This window comes from Equus quagga, chromosome 1 (genome assembly GCF_021613505.1).
Source record: "Equus quagga isolate Etosha38 chromosome 1, UCLA_HA_Equagga_1.0, whole genome shotgun sequence".
NCBI classification, from domain to species: Eukaryota; Metazoa; Chordata; class Mammalia; order Perissodactyla; family Equidae; genus Equus; species Equus quagga.
Window position 1 is genome coordinate 986,535 of NC_060267.1, and position 18,680 is coordinate 1,005,214.

General features: G+C 37.8%; 1 protein-coding gene across 5 annotated transcripts in view; it reads right to left on the reverse strand.

Moving 5' to 3' along the window:
* Positions 1 to 11,381: 11,381 nt before the first annotated feature.
* CNOT2 (CCR4-NOT transcription complex subunit 2) overlaps positions 11,382 to 18,680 on the reverse strand; it is a 109,297-nt gene continuing 101,998 nt past the window's right edge. For all 5 annotated transcript variants that reach the window (XM_046668932.1, XM_046668915.1, XM_046668926.1 and 2 more), the window contains one exon: positions 11,382 to 12,518. In XM_046668932.1, coding sequence (XP_046524888.1) covers positions 12,432 to 12,518 — 87 coding nt within the window. In that variant the 3' untranslated portion in view covers positions 11,382 to 12,431. The remainder of the gene's footprint in view (positions 12,519 to 18,680) is intronic.

The following is an 18,680-nucleotide window of genomic DNA, read 5'->3' on the forward strand; positions in this document are numbered from 1 at the left end:
CGCTGTCCCCGCCTGGTGTCCCCACCTGCCGCCCGCTGGCCCCGCGTACTGCCCGCTGTCCCCACCTGGTGTCCCCATCTCCCGCCCGCTGTCCCCGCCTGCTGTCCCTGCCCGCTGTCTGCACCTCCTGCCCGGTGTCCCCGCGCCCCCGTCGCCCACTGTCCCCACCCAGTGTCCGACTGGTGACCCCACCCGCTCTCCACGCCGCCCACCTGCCGCTCCTCGCGGGTTTGCCCACAGGTGCCCCGCCCTCGGTCGGATCCCCTTGGTCGGACGTCGGAGTTCAAAGTTTAGGATCAACACAGCTCAACCCGAGTCGGAGTTAAACCCCAAGGAGGCAGAGGGTGCGGCGCAGGCGGGGCGGCGGGACCTCGACCTCCGCTCGGGGCCGGGCCGGCCGGGTGGTCTCCCCCCAGGCCCCTGGCCCCGGGGTGTCCCTCCCCAGCCCGCAGCCCGGCTCGGGGACGCAGGATCCGAGTGAACCAGGCCGAGCGGCCGGAGCGCCTCGTGCAGGCAGCGCGCGTGGGGCCAGGAGCCTCGACCCGCAAGACCACGGACAGTTGCTGCCGGGCCCGGGGGGACCTCGCGCCTACTTGGGTCTCTGGCAGCCGGTGGACCCCAGCTCAGTTGGCCCCAAGGCCGGGGGACCCCATCAGGACCCGCCCCTCAGTCTGGGACGCCCGAGAGCAGTCCTTCCCGTTCTGGTTCCTCCCTGGAGCCTTGCGCCCTCGGCGCGCCCGGGCCTGGTCGCCGGGCTGTCCGCTCCCGGAGCGCCCTCCGAGGTGACCACCGCGCACACCCGTTCGGAGCGGGTGTTTGAGGCCGTCCTGCTGCGCGTCCTTCCCCGCCTCCACCCACCGCCTGTGCAGACCTTCAGCCTCTGTTCTTTTCATGACTTTTTTAAAAAGTTGATTACCTTTTTCCAAACCACACTTCTATCGTATCAAACTCGAGAACTATTTCGACCTACATTTTGAAGAATCAGAATGTTCACTTCTTTGCAAAATAATAAACACATCTTTCTCTTGGTTTGCGAGTCCCAAATGATTATTCTCTCAATTAAATTCGATTGTGTTCCCGATGAATATGGAAACAGCGAATGGTGGAATTCTTGCCTTCTCTTTGTTGGGTTCCAAGTTCGCTTGACTGATGTGGATGGAGCACCTTTCCCCTGCAATCTTTGAGGTACTGTGAGGTACTGTGTTCCTTTATAAGACAGGTAACAGTATTTCCAAGCAAGGGGCAAATTAAGTTTAATTACAGGAGGAGTTTTGAGTGTTTTTCTGAATAAATTAAGATGCAGTGTTTGGAAAACTTCCAAATCAGGAAGACACTTTGTGCCTTAATATCTTTCAAGTTTTGAGAGAGTCAATTTCCTTCTTTCTTTACCTAGAAATTATATTATTTTCTTCCCTCTCTGTTGGCATAAAGACAATTGCTAGTGATTACATTACCTGAAAGGAAAAGCGAATTTAATAGTTGGAACAGCAGAACCGGAGATCAGAGCTCTTTCTCTGAGTCTTCTTCCTACTGCGATAACCTCCTTTTCAAGAAGGCTGAAGCCCGGTCTCGGACCTGAGGCAGAGGTGATCAGGGAACAAGATCCAATTATTCCAGTTCGCTATACTGAGCAACTTAACCTGGAGGTAGAATTAACTCCTATTAATACTCATAAGTGAAGGGATGGGGGCGGCTGAGAATAATTTCGTGAATATGATTCATTTTTCAATGATTCCAGAGCGTGAAGATCTCTGTCAATGAATCCTCTGCCTCAAAACTGAAGGAAGACGGTCTTCTAAGACGAGAGAACAAATATCAGAAAACGCCGTCTTCATTTAACCTAAGTTCTTGAGGGTTTTTAAATGCTTTTTATTGTTGTTGCTGAGGAAGATCGTCCCTGAGCTAACATCTGTGCCAGTCTTCCTCTAGTTGGTATGTGGGTCCCAGCCACGGCATGGCTGACGAGTGGTGTAGGTTGGTGCTGGGTCTGAACCCACAAACCGGATGGCCGAACTTAACCACTATTCCACCAGGCCGGCCCTGGCTTTTTTTTTTTTTTAGTTCCGCATTTAGTTGCTTTCCTTCCTTCTAATTATTCTCAAAGTATCTGAAGAACCTATTGCCATCTAGCCATCTGTGCTTTACATACTTACTTTTCTCTTCTTATTTCCTACTTTTAAATTAGCTGGCTTGTCTTCTTGGGCCTTTTCATTAACTTCATGTCTTTTTTTTACTGAAAATCAGACATGTCAAAAGACTTCACAAATTAAATCAATTTCTATTCTATCTTTAATGGAACACTGTATTTGTTATTAGTTTCATTTACTTGAGGTGGGTCTGCCTTATCACATTCTCCAGGAAGATGAGATATGCTGGTGCCTCAGTTTCTGAAAATGGGCCACCACTGACAAAGCTAGCACAGCAGCAGGGCCCCGGGACCTTGGCGTGCTGAGCCCTGAGCTCATCAGCACCTTCCAGCTCCGTGGAGGACAGAGGAGCACAGGAAAAGAGGCTACTCCTTTCTTTCCATCATGTCCCACCGATTAAAATTAAGATTAAAAGGTAATAAGAACCACATTGACTTATTGATGTCCATTGTCCGCAGCAGTTTTGAGGAGTGTCATGGCCAAGCCTTGATGAAGCTCTATTTCAGAGAAACATAAAACTTATCTAAACAAGAACATTAAAACCATTGTTACTTATAGTTTGTTCTCATGGTCAACATTCTTCAAAAAGTCCTGTGACTGATGTTAAAATTGCAATATACAATTTCCTATGAATATATACATTCTTATTAAAAGACTCTAAAAAGAACTGTTACAGGAGTGCTTTGTACCCCAGGAATAGCAGGGAATTCAGAGCATGTTGGGAAAATGTTTACGCACCGTTTTAAAAATTGGCACATTGTGAAGCTTTTCAACAACAAACTGTCACCTTACACTTGAATAGATAAATACACAGGGGAGAAAATTAATATTGTATAGTCACCTTTTCTCACTAGAATTCATGTTCTTGATCGATTCCCAATGTTTGCAGCTAGAATAATCAGATAAGAACAAACACAAAGGAAAGCATGAGGGATCCAACAACGAAAGCCTTGCAGAAAAATCCTCTCTTCTTTTTCATTCAGCTTATATAATTGTAGATTTTGTTACTGTCACAGAAAATTGTTTCCTTTTATTTGGTTTTAACTTAAAAATGTTTACAGTTGTACTAAATCATTTCTAGCCTGCTGATAGCAAGAAATTAACCTTCTCGCCAGGTTTTATTGTGAATGTTAAATATTTGTTATTAGCTTCAGAATTTTAAACTTGAAATAAACTTCTTGTGTGGTCACTATTTTTTCTAATTATTGTTTTTTCCTGTCCATATCATCCTGTCATTATACTGAGCATATAATTATTATTGAGAACACTACTTACTATTTCTAGGTATCTATAATCATATTGGAACTGGGAGGGTTCTTAAGTATCACCTAGTTCAGCATTAAGCAAGAAAGGAAGCTCCCAAAGACTTTGCTTTTTGTTTGAAATAGTGAAGAATGATGATTAAAAATAGCTTTTAAAGTTCAAATTTGTTGCAAACAAGCTTCATGTTTGCAACTGAGAAAGGAAAGCAAAAAGCACAGACACTAAGTTCATAGTAGTAAATTCATAACACCAAACTGGAAGTGGGGCCAGATTCCCTAAATTCTTACCACCTTTTTGTCTTCGTGGTGATGGAAGTGAACTTCTGTGGGAGATAGACATCGCTCTCTCTATATCTCTCTACACACACATACATAGTAAGAAGGAAATCAGCTTTGGAACCAGAAAGCAAGTAGCCAAGAGGTTTTGCTCCCAACATGAACAGTAAATAGTTTGACAGAAGAAAAGGAATTGCTGTCCTTGGACTGTTTCCTCCTCCTGGGAAAGGGCTGAATGGGAAGATGGTTAGAACATTCTATGACATTTATTCCAAGTTGATTTTGTTCTTGCCATGTTCTTTAAAAACTTGGGTCTTACTATCTAACCCACCTAGTCAGTTTAAAAGGTCTTTCAATAATTCCAAAGTACGCAGATCGCCTTCGAGTACAGCGGCTAACAGGGAGAGTGCTTGTCTTCAGAGAAACGGGCCTGCCTCTGCTGAAGTCCTGACATAAACGAACGCCCTCCCGTAATCTTCCCATGAGATGAAGAGGGAACAAGAGACTAAGTCTCTTTCCAAGGCTGCACACGTTGACAGAGCCAGACCACAAGGCCGTTCTTTTTCTACTACGCTGTGTAGGTAACACCAACGGGTGTAAACGGGCTTATATTCTCACACTCAAGTAGAGTCAGGCTTGAACAACGCCCACATTGTGAACCTGACTATGGGGGGGGGAGGGGGGGAGGCAGCTAAAGATGCACCCCATCCTGTTTCCTTCACTCTGAATCACATGTTGAAAATGAAAATAGCTCTTTTTTAGAGGCATCGCAAATCTAAGTAGTATCATTTTATGCGGGAGAGGCAGATTACGGAGAGGCTCATTGGAAATTCAAGCTGGATGCAAAGGAGAAGGAAACACAGGGAAAAACCAGGTGTTCATGAAGCCAGGCCCCAAGTACTCTGGGGAAGAGGAGAAGCCTGCCTCCTGCTGGCAACAGTTCTCTTGCCCTTGCCTGGACCCTTCCAGTCCCAAAAAAGTCTGGAACTCCTAATGTTACCTGTTGGATTTTGGGACCTTGAAAAAAATTATGAAATAGTACTTTCTTGTAAATTGAAATCTGCCTCGTCATAACCTCTACGTCAAGGTCATTATTCTGCCCTCTGGTGTTACGTGGGATAAAAATACTCTGCCTCACAAATGACCCCACTTCAGATGTGGGAAGACGACCATTGTGTCCCTCCTAGGCCTCTTCTTATGCTAATCTTCACTTCTATCTCTTAATACGGGTTAGAAAACTAAGGTCAAATCTTTAGCCCAAAATGCTGATAAAAACAGATAATTCAAAGTTGGAAAGGATACCCAGTTTCAACATTCTCTAAAACAAAAGCCTGCACCTTTCTTTTCCATGCCATCCAACCTACAAACACTTCTAGGAGGATGGATTTTGGTGTTCATTAATCAACGTCACTGCAAGCGTAGAGAGAAACTGGGAAAATGATTTGGGCTCATCCTCATTAGACAGAATTTGGATTCCAAATAGTGATGTGCAAGTCAACCAATTTGATATTCAAATATTAAATCACTTAGAGTGAACTGAGAAAATATATAAAAAATAAGATTTTAAAACGGAGGTCTAGAAATAACTGTTTTTTTTTTTCTTTGAGAAAGATTAGCCCTGAGCTAACATCTGTGCCCATCTTCCTCTACTTTATATGTGGGACGCCTACCACAGCGTGGCTTGTCAAGCGGTGCCGTGTCCGCACCCGGGATGCGAACCAGTGAACCCTGAGCCACTGAAGCAGAGCGTGAACTTAAGCGCTACACCACCGGGCCAGCCCCTAGAAATAACCTTTTGTGAGCAGAGGAGTAACATGACTTATCAAAAAATGAGGTATAATTTTCATTCAATAAAGGAACACTGTTTTATATTTGAAGAATATTAAACATTTGAAGATAAATTACTTAAAACATTCAAAATAAAAAGTATGTCTAACTCTCTTAAGAGGGGAAATATTTAACAGATAAAATTTTCTTTTAAAGACAATCCATTTTTTCATGAAACTGTTACATATGGTAATGAAAACGACATCTTAAAATAAATGTTCAGTATGTAGCAGATTTAAAGGTAGCTTCCAAACATTCTGGCTGCCCCAAATCTTTATTTTTATACAAAAGATGAAACTATTTATGTCAGTCCCACATGTAACTTTTTCTTATTGAGCTGTATATTTTTGAAGAATGATCAATGTTTAAAACTTTTTTCACTACAAATGAGTATCAATAGGGCCGATCCTTGAAGAATCAGGCAGACTCAGCCGTTTGTTGACAACGCACCACCCTTGAAACTTGACGCATTCTTCCAAAACGTTTAAAGAGCACTCATGTGTGATTACTAAAATTATCTTCAGTATATACTAGAGAATAGACTGGCCTGGAAGAGAAACATCAGGTGTTAGTTATAAAAATCAAATTATGCGGTCAAAATGTCACCTAAACACAAATGCAAATGACCAAACATGCATTTCAGAGCATGCTTATGAAAATTAGAGACCAGCGCTGACTCACAGTGGAAAATTTTGTTTTCATCAGCTAGTAACCAATTATTACTGTTTAAAGAAACTACCACTTTTGGCATAAATAGGGCCAGTTTTATTTCACCTTCTCCAACAAAAATGTCAAAATAGATTTTTGGTGTGGTGGACGCCTATCCGGTTTTGGAAATAAAAACTAAGATAAACCTCATGAAGAATGAAAAACTAGTTTTGATATATAGTAGATTACTAAAGTATTTTGGCACGTGTCAACTGGTGATCATAAGCTATTAGACTATGCAGTAATCTGGGTTTTCAATAGATAGGAAATTATGACAATGAAGACTATTATTGTGAATTTCATGATATTTTCAAGAAGTCATTTAAACGATTGAGGGAAAACTGTATGGCAAACATCTGGGAATGATTAGCTTTGTAAACTGAATACTGAATCCTTATGATAAAGAAATAGCCCTTAAAATTCTGTCAGGTCATAGTATTTACACACTAAGATGACTGGATTAAAAATAACTTTGAGTCGATGCACAGAATTGATAATGTACATAGTTGCCGTTAGAGGTTTTTATGCATACCAACTAAGTGGAAATCCAAGATCTAGCAAAAATATCCCCAGGAAAGAGCTGAGGTGGGAAAAGCATCTTCACTGTTTTACCCTTGGGAACAGCTCCCACTCCCTGAGTTCTGCTCTGATAATCACTGTGCGATAATGTGGTTTCTGAGCTAGAACACCGGGTGATACAGGAAGAAGTAAACCAACACCTCTGGTCAACGCGGGAGTTCGTTACCTCAAGATTAACTTCTGTGGACTTCACCAGAACCCTAGGATTTCATTCCAGTGAGTACTAGACAAAGGGAAGTCTAGGATAACTGGTAGTTCACTAACATCAGAAATGACTTGCCGTATTTACTAAAAGTACATATCCCTGGCCTCTCCCTAGACATTTCAAAATCAGAATATCTAAACATGAGGCCTAAAATTGGTATTCTTCACAAGCTCCCCAGGTGATTCTCATGCACAGTAAGTTTGAGAATTACCTGATGAGAGGAGAACTCCGACTCTGGTGAGTTCTCGCAGCTATCGCAATCCACACTGAGCTTTTTATGCATCGAATTTAATGATCAGTTTTCTTTTTAAGCAAGCAATAGGATTATTGCTTTATCTAATTTTGTGATCACCATTGTAACAGAAAACAGGAGACTGCACAGTAACGCAATGTATAATTTCAGGCTAAACATTCACCTCAACGCTTGTCAAAAACTCTCTTCCTTTGCATGTAGAACATTCATACATAAATACATCTGGTGAATATATATATATGATTTACTATTTGTTTTGCTTTACTCATGTTTCATATGCCTATCCCTAAAGTTAAAAAAAAGTTGAATTGCCTTCTGTAACCTTATTTAAATTTCCTTCCCAAGACATAGGAGCAATTTTAAGTAAACCTTATCTATGACTCAGAAGAGCACCTTTTACACTCTGTCAATGCTTTAAGTATATACTTTTTAGCCCTGATGACATCATATTCCTCAACTTCAGATCAAGTAAAGGGTTTCAACAACTTAAAGAGCTGGAAAGAGGCCCAGGAGTTATCAAATCCCACTTTTTCCTCAAAAAGGCAACAGCAATTCTGACGGTCATCCAGTTTCTGCTTGAGTGCTTTCACTGATGGAGTCACCTCCTGAAGCAGGTAGTACTGTGGGGCAGCACCTTAACCTATGGAACCAAAATGTCTCACTCAACTGCCACCTGCTGGTTTCAGACTCACCCTCTTCCTCATTTAAGTCCTTCCTGTTGGACAGCAGCTGTTGTGTCTCCCCTCAGTTGTCTCTTCTCCAACGTCTCCATCTCACCAATTCTAAGACACATTCTTTCCAGGACATCTTTGAAATTGGTATGCATTTGTAACCAGCAGATGGCCGTCGTCCAACTGAGTTATTTTTTCCTTTTTTCCTTAGTGGTACACAAAATAACGGTGTAACTTACAATTGTTGGCAATTACGTCTGTTGAAATACAGGTATTATCCCACATCCTTTAACATGTTTTCAGTAAACGACAGAAACATTCAAGATTATCCAGTTCAACTCCTTACCTTATATACAGAACACCATCCAGCCAGTCTCTCCTTGGTTGTGTTTCACGAAGTTGAATGCAATGCCTTAAAAGCAATGCATTTCAAAACCTTTACCACCTCAGTTACGTTTTAATATTGCACTGAAATCTGTCTCTGCTGGTCCTAGCTCTGCTCTTCGGTCACATAAATGAATGTCTTTCATTGGTAGCTCTTGAATTTGATAAAGACGGATACCATGCTCCAAAGTCCCTTCTCTAATACTCAATATTCCTTCCTGTTTTTTTCTTTTTTGTGTATTTTAAATTTAATGTAAAACGGGGATACTAAAACCTCCCTTATGATGCTGTGCTGAAGACAGGACACAATAATGCAGGTAAAACACTTAATACCTGCTTAGCAGCCAGAAGCCACAACACATCCTCTTCTCTTACCTTCCCCAGTCAATGCAGCTCTTAAAATACAGCCGACTTCCTACTTTGTTCTAAGCACTATACTGTTCTTAATGTAGCCAAAGATTACATTAGTATTTTTCGGCAAAAGAATCACAATTTACATTGATCTACGTATGAACCACTCTTAAGCCATGATATAGTCCACCAACTTATAATTATTTAGTTTTAGCAACCAATGTGTAAACTAAATGATTATGCTGATTCAATGTGTCCTACTTGAAGCAATTCAACACACAAAATTACTGGGTTAGAATCAGATCCCAATTTTTATTTTCATTGTGTTCACTTGCTTCATCTCCTAGATTTATCATTATTCATGGTATGGTCTAATTCATTGGTAATGCTAGTGGCAAGCATGAGAGCGCCCTGTGACATCCTATTAGGATCCAGTTTTTACAAAGACACTGAGATACGTCTGGCTGATCTCATTCTCCAGACCTGTCTTAACGGTCTCAGTTAGTGGGTATTTCTAGGTCTTCTTTAATAACTACACAAACCATGGTGAAGAGAACATTAAATATGGACACCCCCAGTGTTTACAGACATGCATGTTTAGGTTTTCTGTAACTTTTTTTTGTAAAATTGATGCTATTAAATTAATCTAAGTTAAGTAAAATGAGTCCTTCTTTGTAGCCATGCTCAGATGCCACACACACTTTAAGAGGAATGGGTATAAGAGAATGGAAGATCTATGATTTTTGAATGGAGGAGAATTCAGGGGAAGGATCAAATAAACGGGGCAGAGTGAGAAAAATCTGAATGTTTTGAAAGTTAACTGAAAATGCTTTCAAAGATTCTTTTGAAAATGAAATTACAGCAAAAAATAGTAAATTATTTCAAAGCTCAAAGCTTCAACATTTTATTTTCAAACTGAAATATCAATTTATACCATTCAACCAACATGGATTAATCAAGCACCTACTGGGTCCCAAGTTCAGTGGCAAAAGGAAAAGACCAGTCAGTCAAGTGGTGGCTTTATACACACTCTAAAGAATAAGTGAACTTTCCATTCTTAATTAAAATTTGTTTTATCTAAGGAAAGCTGTGCAGTGAAAAATCCCTGAACATGGAGTTTTATCATATAAGTTATAGTGTCACCACAATAAGCATAGAATATATATTTGAAACTAAATAGTTTAAAGGACTTCCCTTTGCAACTAATAGTTTTTGTTTCCAGAAAGCCAATTATATTAGAATCACAAAAATTATTTAACATAATGTACGCATCTATGTCACTATATAGTGACAGATAGAAAAATTAACAGAATTAAACCTAAGAAAGAAAACCTGAAATATTAGTTTAGGTCAATTTCTGTACATGTATAACCACGAGTTATAAAACCAAGGAATATAACAGTGTGTTCTATTAAAAAGTTTAATATAGTACTTTAAAGATTTCAAGTAGAATTTTAAAATTTGGATTTAAAATCAGGAGTATGGCAATTTCTACTATTAACAAGGTATAAAAAGTTGGTTTACATGCAAGCGTTTTCTCATTTTGATGACTCAGAAGAACTCAGAAGACTGAAAAAGTGTGCACTTAAAATTTTGTACATGGCAGTTAGAACAAACAGCCAGAGCCAAGACCACAGCCCACGTGACCCGAGCCCTCTTCCTGAGCCCCTGCTACGGCACCACCAGCACCACGTGTCCGATGACACCTTCTACGTCCCTACCCACGAGAGCAACGATCGCCTTCCATTTTCTTTCTATTTTCCACCTGCTTCTCATGGTTATGTAGAAAAAGTTACACTTTATAAAGTAAGTTATTATGAAAAAATGTAGTCTGTTTAAGAAATTGATTTCTAGGATTTGACTCAATGTCAAATATGCTGTGTGTTCCGGGAAGGTTTCATGCACAGCAGTTAAAACTATAATTACCTAAGTGTCATCTTTCCTGCAGAGGAGATGCTTTGGCTTAAACCTGAAAGATTAAAAAGTCCTGACATTTTTATGTCAGTTTCTCATATCGCAAAATACATAGAAAAAGGTAAATCTTACATCATTTTATATTCCTGATACACAAACACAGCAATGTCATAAATGTTTCATTTTCAAACATGATTTGATTTGGTAACTGTCAACAAACTTACACTCATCATAGAAAAATAGGTTAAAAATGAAAATTTAAAGAATCAAACTCACTTTTTTTTTCCTACCTCTAGTTCTGCTTTCATAATTTCAGTCTGCAGACATTTCTGAGACAGTATCTGTCTTGAGATGGAAAACAACCCATGAGCTTGTAAATGGGAGCTATCGAGGCTGACACACTGAAGGTACAGTCTGCATCAACCCTCTGGCTTACCTTAATCTGCGTACTACTTCTTGAAGACAAATCTCAAAGGTCTATCAAGAAATTTATCACAAAAGTATTTTGATTGGGTTCCAAAAGTATTCAGGAAGTTTTATTTCTAATGCTGCCATAATCTACTTTAAAAAGTTTTCTCTGTTCTGAACTTGGTTATTAATACTAAGAAATGTCTACATTTTTATTCTACAAGTGAAATAGTATATGGTTCCATTAAATTACTTGTCAAAAGCTGAAAAAAACCCTGTATTTTAAATTGTTTAGTCACACCATTCAATTAGATACTTGTACAGGATTAGGTTTTTCCTCTATTTCTCATGTTGAAGAAATAATTTCACAATTCCAAATCAAAGCCAACACTGTAGTGAGGAGAGCTTTTCTACTTTATTACAAAGAGAAGAAGCCTTTATGTGGTCAGAAAATACAAGATTGATCTTTTTCTCTTCCTATGAAACGCTGCTGTTCAAACAGCCAGAGTGAACTGCCTCAGCTCACTTCTGTAAGTCCCATCACATTCACTTGGGTATGATGTCCTTGGCTGCTGAAAATCTGGCCCTTCAGTGCACAGGGCGACAAAGTCCCCTGACCAGCAGTTCCAGAATGTCCCATTTTCATATATTGCATCCATGCACACCTCCTAAAAATGAGGTACAGCAGGGCAAACATTTTCCAAAATAGATGTCATATATATAATATATACACATTCGTACATACATACCTTTATTCATGTGATGTCCAAAAATTTAAAAAAAATGTACACATTTATTACAAAATCGTAACAAAGACTGGACAGTGTTTTGCTCATTCTGGAAAGATGAAGCTCAGTAATAACACAACCCTGGAAAGCAACCAGAGATTGTGGCAATATCTTTCTTCTAAACAGTCAGATACTCTTGCATTAAGCTTGGCGAAACTGCCTTTCAAAAACAGAAGGGGAAGTAAAATGAAGGAAGCAGACCTTGCTCATCTTTCCAAATGAAATACGAGAAGGATCTTCACATAAAAATGCACAAACATTTGTTATTTTATTACCAATAGTGCTACAATGAACAATGCAAATTTTGTGGTCTAATTTTGTTGAGTCTTTTGTTGTGGGTTTTTTTTTTTTTACATTTTAGAAACTAAATGGTAAACTTCTGTCAGTGTACTTGCTTGTCTTTACAGACCCAAGTCTGTCTGCTGGCAAAAAAAAGAAAATAAATGAAAAAATCCAGACCCTGCTCGAACTAGAGAAAAACAAATGACAAATTTAGTTGTTGGGCAGCACATAATCAGTAAGGCAGGACCTCAAATGGTGACCCTTTGTGTAAGCCAATTGCCAGATCCTCAAGGAGTTAAAGCCGGGGCGCCCGAGCCCCGTCTGCCCTGCAGTCCGCGGAGCATGGTGCCGGGGTGGCTGCGCCCGGGAGGGCCGCTCAGAAAGCCTGCTGAGCAGGGTTGTAGTTGAAGGCGGATGGCAGGTGAGGCCGCTCTTCCAGTTTGTCGTATTCCAGATGGAACTCCTGGAAAACCAAAGTCAAGAACTTAGGTGATTCCTCTCTGTCTCAGAGTGCTGTCAAAATACATTCCACTACACGAACAAATAAACACCTACACAGAGGAGAATGAACAGATGCTGACACGCAGCTCTTTGCCCCTCTAAGTTAGATACAGCCTGAGGAAATGTGCTGCAGTTTCTGATTAAGTATAGAAGATACGGACTTCTCGAGCAAAAGTCAGAGATTACTCATGAGCATCCATGTTCTAAGACTGAAATTTTATGCATTTTTGGGCTTAAAAATAAAAGTTTGAAGGGGGCAATTACCATATCACTAATAAAAAGCAGAGAAAATTATTAAGATTTTTAAAGTAAAGCCTCCTTTAATGAAGTATAAAACCTAAAAATTTACTTTTTTCCCATGGAAAAAAGTTTAGAAATAAACAATTTTCCAATTTATCTTATTACACTTAATTTTTTAAAAAAGCAAACAAAGTTAACCTAACCTTATTAAAATCTGGAGAAAACGATGAACTTAAAACACACATCTCCAGACTTCTCACTTTATAAACCCAAAACCCTGAAAAAAATGTAACTACCACCCAAAACTACACAGTGGTTTTGCTACAGGCACATTTGAAGACGAACCATATAAGCTCATTTTAATTAAACTTTCAAAATACTATGTTAACTTCATGAGTTTTAAAATTTAAGAATGGTAAAGCAATTTCTCCATACTTCCCCAAGATGAAGAGATGCAGAATATAACTTTGTATATTAAAAAGACAAACACAAAAAACATACCTTTGCAAATCCAAAAAGCAAGAGGTTCTAAAATTACTAACTCTACAACCTGAATTCTATTAGCACAAACTATCTCAGTCAATCCCAATTAAAAATTATGAACCTTACTGTGTATTAGGTATAAAGAAAGCCAACAAGTAACATTAGCATCATGGGTTAACACACTTTACCTTATCTGTCTTCTTTCAAATTGACTCCGTAATGAATATTTCCATTATTAAATTAAGCAAGTTTCATTATTAAATTAAAATGAAAATGTAGGTCATAATGATTAAATTTTGAGATACAAAATCAAGTATTTAAAATTTAAGGATATTACATTAGCAATTACAGAAATAGCACGTATAACTTATTTAAAGTCTAATATGTGTCAAAACTAGAGACACAACAAAATTTATTCTAATCTTTATGCTAACTCTGCAAAGTAGATATCATTATCTTCATTTTGCACTTGAGGAAAATGAGGTGCACAAGTAACCTGTCCAAGTCAGACAGTGAGTGGCAGATCTAGGATCAAGATCCAGACCCATGTGACACCAAAGCCCATGACTTGTCTAGTATAACATAGTATTTTTAATATTTTTAGCCCAAGATCCAAAATAGAATTACTTTATTACATTCCTATGCAGAAATAATGTTGAAAAAATTCAGTTCACTGATAAATGTTTATAAAGAAGGCACACTGTGATGAGTTTAATCTAAAAAGGTTCACTTTATAGGACTCATAGAGTAACTAAGGTACAGAAGTTACTCACGTATCAGTAAAACTCAGCAATCACCAGAATCACCGTATCCCCCCAACACATCGTGTAAGCACCCTTCTCTCTCCCTACCCGTCTAGGCTTCAAAAGAATTTTATTGCCTGGCTGAAGACGAATATACAAATTAGTGAAGAAAATATCTCCTTGCTATATAACATTCTTTAGAAATTAAAATTGGCATTTTAGTTCCAAAATATGGATATACGGTAAAAAGTCTATTTTTTGCAACTGTGACAAGTCATATACTCTACTACCTAAGTTACAGAAACTAAACTTTTGTTCAATTACCCTGTCCTCACCATCGTTCACTGGTGAGCTACGCTGGATTATGAGAATGTAAATTAGACTAACTTCATCAATACACATTGTTTTTCCTACACATTAAAAAAAAGGATCAGTTTAAACCTAGGGAACAAATATTTTAATATGATAATTAAGAAAATCTCAACGACCTTATACATCAGAGATTCAGAAACTAAACGGTCAAATTTTGTCTTCCATTTTTAAAACCTTTTTTGCGGTCTATATATTTTTATTCTTTTTAAAATACATAAAGCTTACAATATAGTGGTATCTCTGTTCCCTAACTTTATTTGACCGTTATATCTTTTACATGTTTACGTTAAATGTACACACAGCACACACGTGCACGCCTCCAATCCGCAGGGCAGGACATGTGTCTGTTTAGATAGTGCCACCTCCTGTCTAGAATGGTGCCAGGCCCCTAGTACATGTGTACTTATGGCTGACGAATGATAAACACATTTTCTTCATTTGTTTTAGGAACAGAACACTTAATTTTTGAAATATTCAAAGATTAGGTATGAGAAGGTCTATGTATATATTTGATTCTAACAGAAAAAAGGGATTTTTAGATTACAGTTTAAAAGACTAGAAAGACTTCTGGATACATTTAATGTCTTAGTTTTTCTATTAATAAAATTAGGCTACATATTCTCAAAAGGTTACTGTGAAGCAGAATTAAAATACACGCACTGGATTCAGATGACCAAATAAAATTATTACAAAACCATTAATATCGTCACTGATCTAATTACACAGAAAATCATGCACTGAAAGAACGTTTTCTCAAATTCTCAGAAACATCAGTTTTCTTTTAACTAAGATAAATCCTCATTAACTCAAATTTTAGGAAGTAGCAAACTACCTTAAATACAATTATTAGAAATAAATGTCATTATTTTGAAGAAAAGCACACATTACTGATTAAAGGATAAAGATGTACTAATGTGTACCAGTGAAGTTAATGAAAAGAAATACTACATTGGTATCAGGCTATGACATAATAAAAGATCCTAATCATTAAACATTCTCTTCAGTCTACTCAGTGAACATTCTATTCAGTGTAACCTCACAAGGGGAAGTGACGCTGAAGGAGTTCTTAAATATGTCAAGTCTTTAGTTTGAGGGAGCTGTTGATACTAGGACAGCCGCCATCACCTAAAAATTCTCCGTGGATGAAATTACTTAAAAATTTTACTCTTTAAGACTACACATACTATCTGAATTACCACAAATGTTAAATTAGTGGGATACTGAGTAGTTCTAAATTACACAGGACAGACCACACAGCCTACTGACAAGTCAAGAATATCTAAAAGGGGAGAATAAGCAAATACAGCATCCAAATTTGTATGTACATACATCACCAACACACGGGAAATTCTTTAAGTAAATGATGGACTGGATCCTAGAACTAAGAGTCATACAATTTTTAGGGGATAAGAAATACTTCTGATTTAAATCATCTAATCGCTTACTTACTATTACAATTCTTCAACTCTCTGAAAATATTAAGTGATTTGCAAAAGAGAAAGAACTTTATCCAAGATATTGTGAATGGAGACCTGACTACGGTCCAGATCAGGTCGATACTTCCCGACAACATCATGGTAACATCAAGCTTTACTTATAACACTAACTCGTACTGCAGGCTTCTTACGACGAGGTGAGGCTATTTAACGCAAACTCTTTACCTGTGAGGAGTAAACCACACCCACTTTACAGATGAGGACTTGGACGTTAACTTGGGACATGGCATTTTAATGGATTTTCTGTAGTCTGATGAAGTCTGTTCATAAATATACTGTGAATGGAACTAAATTTCTTAGTTCCTAATCCAATTTCTGGGAAAACACTGAAAACATTCCTTAACAACAAAAAAACCTTAAAGCCATAGTGAAAAGTTTATTCTGTGAATACAACTTAAAAGTTTTAAGTTCATGAATCTGTATTTTAAGATAACCAAAAGAAGGGAGCTGCATATTAATACTTGATAGGAACCAATTATTTCTGCTCACTTTTACCACTTCGAAAATGATTTTGTTGAAGAACATCAGTGCAAGTGGCCAGCAAATTACCTCAAGAGAGGTTCCCTAGGGAAGAGTTTAATGACGTCTCTCGAATTTTATTTTCCAACTTCACTGCTAAAAATTTTTAAAGGTGAAAGACAAAAGCTCAACCATACAGGAGAGATCAGATAAAATTGGGTAAAACTATTACACAATAATACACACCATCTATTATTTTTATATATATGTATATATAAAGAAATTTATTTTTTATATAGTCAGTCTTTAAATATATAATATATATAATATACAGATACATATATTTCTTTAAATGACATTTACCTGACTGAGTTGTTGCTCTTGTGGGAAAGTAAAGGGGTCCTATTAACGTTTAAGTTATTTCTGAATATTTAACTTATGGGGAGAACTTAGTTCTAGAAAACTGACTTTTTCCACTAAGTTGATTTCTTCACATGTATCAAAACTAAAATTTAACTAAAATTATACATCTATCTACTGCAAACATCCATTCCTTTTTGCACATATAAGTTTGGAATAATATACAATGATATTGAATAAAAAGCTTAAACTGAATGGAGAAAACTTAAGTTATTTACTAATAGAACTTCCCCCCCCTCCAAAGATACTTTCTCTCCCCCATAGAATCAACTAACTGAGAGATTCTCAAAGTATGGCTCCAGACAAGGACCAGCATCATCACTGGCTTCACTTGGGAACTTGTTAGAAATGTCGATTCTCAGGTCCTAGCTACAGACTTACTAAATTGGGAATAATGGAGGTATGGCCCAGCAATCATGTTTTAACAAGGCCTCTATGTAATTAGGACGCAAGCTGAAGTTTGAAAACCACTGATCTAACCTAACAACAATCAGGTACAATTTCTCCGTCTTTGGAAGAATAGTAATAAGCTGTGATAACAACGATGATAAAAACAACAACAAACTACCACAACTACTCCCATACATCAAATACCCAGTGTATGCCAAGCCCCGTACTCTAGTGCATAATCTCAGTTAATCTTCATGACAATCTAGCGGCCAGTGTCATTTCGATTTAACATGGAAGGAAGAATGGAAGGGAACTCACACAGGTTGAAATATAAATAGCAGAGACGAGTTAAGTTAAAATTCATGATACAAAGACTATGGCGTTCTATCACACTACACCTTTTAGAGAACAGGTAACATACATAATGTCTCATATACTATTTGTAATTAATGTAATTATTTCTATTTACCTAAAAGGTTAGGTCATGGATCTTCCTTTTGAAATCAAGATATGCATATTAACTGGAACTGTTAAAATAACTCAAATACAGGGTTTGGTATCTGGACTTGTTCTGAGAAGTAATGACACTTAGCACTGAGAAACAACCAAAAATAATAATAAAACATTTAACCTCTTGTGTGTGTCTTCTTTTAGTGTTTTTGGCTAGGCTCATCTTTTCCTATTTTTTTCAAGTTTTATATGAAATCTTCCTGTGATGTAAAACTTTTTTGTGATAAATATCTGGTATTTTACACTGTTCTCTTAAAATATTTTACCTTTTTATTAGTTTAGTAAAGCTGCCTCAAAAGAAAAAGAGAATCCAAACAAAAAGTATGTCCAATAAGCTAATCATTAAGCAATATTTTTCTTCTGTTTAAATTTATTTAAAACAAACAAAACTCTTTAGCTTTTAATCCCAATAATCTCATCAATGAAAAAAGCATTCAGAGAAATCCGGGAGTTACGAAGTCACATAACGTGGGTTCTATCCTCTGCTAGGCAGACTGAGTACCTACATAAAGTCTTGAAGACAAATGTGAGATGTGCATTGACGCTGATGAGAATACTGCACATGTGACAGCTAGTAAGGTGTTTCTGTAAGGAAAAGTTGCAAACCAAACCAAACAACCAACTCTTCCACAGCCCTCTTCCCCCCAACACTCAGCATACCAGTCATGGGAACAATCATGGTTAATGCTTGCAATTTTCTTTCTTTATATCACTTGCAAATAAAAACTCAGGCATCGTTCCTGCAGTGAGTGTGAGTGTTTTCAAAAGCCTGTATCTGTTTATATACTGGTTTTACGAAAATCACATACTTGATTAATTTGAAGTAATAATAATATGAGAATACATGACTGGAATTGCAAGAGGGTATCTTTATTTTACAACTGAGTAAACACAAAAATAGTTCAAATGTTAGCAAGGAACTTGCTTGAGAAAAATTACAAAATCTCTTACCAAGTTCAATCATTTTCCTAAATATAGGTGAAATGAACTGTTTCCAGAAACTTTCCTAGA